The 4,241-nt window shown below is 62.7% G+C and overlaps 1 protein-coding gene across 1 annotated transcript in view; it reads left to right on the plus strand.

Moving 5' to 3' along the window:
* Positions 1–3,965, plus strand: part of MOB3A (MOB kinase activator 3A) — a 4,141-nt gene extending 176 nt beyond the window's left edge. The window contains exons 2-5 of the mRNA XM_042893412.1: positions 333–497; positions 1,389–1,883; positions 2,683–2,885; positions 3,814–3,965. Coding sequence (XP_042749346.1) covers positions 1,466–1,883; positions 2,683–2,885; positions 3,814–3,843 — 651 coding nt within the window. The 5' untranslated portion in view covers positions 333–497; positions 1,389–1,465 and the 3' untranslated portion in view covers positions 3,844–3,965. The remainder of the gene's footprint in view (positions 1–332; positions 498–1,388; positions 1,884–2,682; positions 2,886–3,813) is intronic.
* The last annotated feature ends 276 nt before the right edge of the window (positions 3,966–4,241 follow it).

A 4,241-nucleotide genomic window follows, 5' to 3' on the forward strand; every position in this document is an offset into this window, starting at 1 on the left:
CCCCCCCCCCCCCCCCCCCCCCCCCCCCCCCCCCCCCCCCACGGCTGCCGGGAGCGGCTCCGGTGCTGCTGGGAGCCGAGAGCCGAGCTTAGAGCTCCCAGCCGGAGCGGCTGCGCTTCCCCGTCCCCTTCCCCTTCCCCCCCACTTCCCCATCCCTTTTCCCTGTCCCCTTCCGCATCCCTTTTTATCCCCGCCTTCCCTTCCCCCCCGCTCTCTGTTACCCCCCGTCCCGCAGTTCGTTCTCCGGCTGCGGCCCTCCCATCCCCCCCCCATCCCCTCCCGCACCGCCCCGTAGCTCCGTCCCGCAGCTCACGTTCTCTTTCGGCCTTCAGTCCCGCACCGTTGCGGCTCCCTTGGCCTTCGAGTCGGCACGGAGCGCTCCCGGGTCGTGGGGTGAAGCTCTTCCCCGTGGGACCTCAGCAACAGGAGGAAGAGGAGGAGGAGGAAGAAGAGGAGGACGACCTTCAGCCTCCGAGCTTCTCCTTCTCGGCATACGGGTAAATATCCGCGCTGCGGGACCCGCGGTGCCCACCGTTCCGCACCCACGGTGCTCGCTGTCCGCACCGCCGCTCTTCCATCCCCTGTGCCGCCCTCCTGTTGCGGCTCTCTGTGCCCCCCATCCCCCGCCCTTTCTCTCCCGTGCCCCGGGACGATGCTCAGCCTTTAGGGATGGATCTGAGCCGCGGTTTTCCCGTCGGCTCTGAACGCTGCCGGTTTGTGGCTCGGCGCCGCGCTGTGCCATGAAGGGCTCTTTGTGTTCATCCGGACTTCTAGCAGCAGAACATCAGAAGCTGCGTTTGCAGGCGGCTCTGCGGAGTTCTGCGCTCAGGCGGATCGATTTCCGGGCTGGAAGCTGAGCTGCCTTCCTGCTCACGGACAGAAATGTTGCTGTGTGCTCAGCATCGCGGCCGGGCTGCTCTGTGCCGGCCCTGCTTTGCTGCGGGGCTCAGCGCGGCTCCTGGATGCCGGCAGGGCTGTGAAATCAGCACTTAAAGGAGCAGCAGTGCTGCCACAGCGGGATGCTGGCTGTGAGGGCAGCGCGGTGCCTCACGTTGCGTCGCTGCTTGGAGGGGATCTTCCTTCCCCCATCCCCAGTGCAGCTCTATGAGGGTTTCTCCCCCTTCTCCTCTCCTCGGCTCTGCTGGCAGTCAGAGCAGCAGCTGCTCGCCCCGCTCAGCCCCACGCTCAGCGCAGTGTTTGGCTGCAGCCCCAGCTCCCATCACAGGGCTGCCCAGCGCTGACAACATGAAGGGTGGCTGCGGGTATCGATGGCTGCAAACAAACAGCGCCGCGCTCCTCGTCGGCGTCCTTTTGGGATCTGTGCTCACATCCCTGCCTCATCTCTCCTTTGCTCGGGCTGCTCTTAACCCTGCCGTGCTGCCTTGCAGGTTGGGAGTGGATGAGCAGCAGCAGCAGGAGGAGGAGGAGGAGGAGGGCGGCTCTGTGACGGCGGCAGGGAATCGAGATGTCCCACGCTTTGAAGCAGGTGTTCAATAAGGACAAAACCTTCCGGCCCAAACGTAAATTCGAGCCCGGCACGCAGCGCTTCGAGCTGCACAAGAAGGCTCAGGCGTCGCTGAACGCCGGGCTGGACTTGAAGGTGGCCGTGCAGCTGCCGCCGGGCGAGGAGCAGAACGACTGGGTGGCCGTGCACGTGGTGGACTTCTTCAACCGCATCAACCTGATCTACGGCACCATCAGCGACTACTGCACCGAGCAGTCCTGCCCCGTCATGTCGGGAGGCCCCAGGTACGAGTACCGCTGGCAGGACGAGCACAAGTACCGGAAGCCCACGGCCCTGTCCGCCCCGCAGTACATGAACCTGCTGATGGATTGGATCGAGGTGCAGATCAACAACGAGGACATCTTCCCCACCAACGTCGGTGAGTCGCTCTGGGCTCTGCGTCGGCGCAGGGGTAGGAATGTGAAACGGCTCGGGTTGGAAAAGGCCTTAAAGAGCATCGAGTCCAACCACCACCCGGCCGTCCCGCCCCATCCCACAGCCCTCCGTCACGGCCCTGAGCACCCAGGCGGTTTTTAGGCACATCCAGGGGCGGTGGCTCAACCAGCTCCCTGCGCAGCTCATTGCAGGGCTTCACAACCCTTCCTGTACAAAACTTTTTCCTGATGTCCAACCTAAACCTCCCCTGGTACAACCTGAGGCCATTTCCCCTCGTCCTGTCACCAGCGGGAAGAGCCCAGCCCTGCTCACCTCTCAGGTATTTGAGGAGAGCCATCAGGTCTCCCCTCAGCCTCCTCTTCCCCAGACCAAACAGCCCCAATTCCTTCAGCCTCTCATCATAGGCCGCATTCTCCAAGCTCTTCCCCAGCCTTGTCGCCCTTCTCTGGCCCTGTTCCAGCACCTCCATGTCCTTTCTGTACCGAGGTGCCCAAAACTGAACGCGGCACTCGAGGGGAGGCGTCACCGGTGCCGAATACAGGGCAGGGGTGTCCCCAAGGGCAGGGGTGTCCCTGAGGGCGCACAGCAGATGCATCCCCAGCGCTGCCCGTAGCTCTTAAGCAAAGAGCTGCAGACCCCTCAGTGCAGGAGGAGCACAGCGGGTTTTTTTTCAGCCCTTTCCTTTGGGGAGAGGAGCGGCTCTGCAGCAGAGCTCGGTGCTTCGTGCTGCTCTGCACCGGGGTGGGGGGAGCGGCTGTGGGACGTGCTGGTGCTGCCCCCAGGTACGCCCTTCCCCAGGAACTTCCTCCCCGTGGTGAAGAAGATCCTCTCGAGGCTTTTCCGCGTCTTCGTCCACGTCTACATCCACCACTTCGACCGCATCACGCAGATGGGCTCGGAGGCGCACGTGAACACGTGCTACAAGCACTTCTACTACTTTGTGAAGGAGTTCAACCTCATCGACACCAAGGAGCTGGAGCCCCTGGTGGGCAGGGCGGGGGGTGGCACGCAGGGGTGGCGTGTGGGATGTCCTGCCCCATAGGGGTGGCATTAAGGGGTGTTGGTGGTGGTTCTGTGGGGGGTCCTGCCCCACTGAGTGGGGGGAAGGGGGTGGCGTTAAAGGGTGGCAGTGGTGGTGGATCTGTGGGGTTGGCTGTGAGGTATCCTGCCCTGCTGGGGTACAGGGATGTGGCATTAAGGGGTGTTGGTGGTGGTTCTGTGGGTTGTCCTGCCCTACTGAGGGATCAAGGGGTGGCAATGTGGTTCTGTGGGGTTGGCTGTGGGGTTTCCTGCCCCACTGGGAGAGTTGGGGGGGGGTTGGCGTGAAGGGGTGGCAGTGGTGGTTCTGTGGGTTGTCCTGCCCTACTGAAGGAGGAGGATGTGGCATGAAGGGGTGGCAATGGTCGTTCTGTGGGGTGTCCTGCCCCACTAAGGGGGTGGCATGAAGGGGTGGCAGTGGTTCTGTGGGGTGTCCTGCCCTACTGGGAGCTGGGGGAGCATTAAGGGGTGGCTGTGGGGTGTGCTGCCCCACTGGGGAGAGTAGGGGCTGGCATCAAGGGGTATTGGTGGTGGTTCTGTGGGTTGTCCTGCCCCATTGAGTGGGGGGAAGGGGGTGGCATGAAGGGGTGGCAGTGGTGGTGGTTCTATGGGGTTGGCTGTGGGGTGTCCTGCCCCACTGGTGGACAGGGATGTGGCACGAAGGGGTGGCAGCGGTGGTCCTGCCCCATTGAGGGAGGGGAAGAGGGGGGCACTGAGGGGTGGTGATGGTGGTTCTGTGGGGTGTCCTGCCCTACTGGGAGCTGGGGGGGCATTAAGGGGTGGCTGTGGGGCGTGCTGCCCCACGGCGGGGGGGCGCTGAGGGATGCCTGCAGTGGGGCTGCAGTTGTGTACCTGACCTCCCGGTCCCTTTGCAGAAGGAGATGACAGCACAGATGTGCCACTGAGCGACCCCCGCTGCGCCGCGCGGACCTTTTCCTTACAGAAATGGATTTATATTTTTAAGGCTGTAATCGCTGCAGAATAGCAGGAGTATTTTTGTAAGAGATGTTCCAGATCCGTTCCTCTGGCCGGTTGTCTTTTTGTTTGTTTGTTTCTTTTCTTCTTTTTCGATGGCCATTTCTATTATTAAAAACAAAAAGAAAGGAAGAAGAAAAGTTCCGGGCTGCTGGCGGGGAGCAGGGGGCTGTGCTGGGTGGGACTGCAGTGCAGGAGGGGGTTCTCAAAGGGGTGAATGAAGGAGGTGCTGCTGTGCCCCACCATGGAGGGATGTGAGCAGAGGGGTGCACACAGCCTGCATGGAAGCAATCGGGGGGGTGCAGGGATGAGAGCTGCTGGGTGTGCT

This window comes from Lagopus leucura, unplaced genomic scaffold (assembly GCF_019238085.1).
Source record: "Lagopus leucura isolate 7727_CA_CO unplaced genomic scaffold, USGS_WTPT01 145-8_obj-0_obj, whole genome shotgun sequence".
NCBI lineage: Eukaryota > Metazoa > Chordata > Aves > Galliformes > Phasianidae > Lagopus > Lagopus leucura.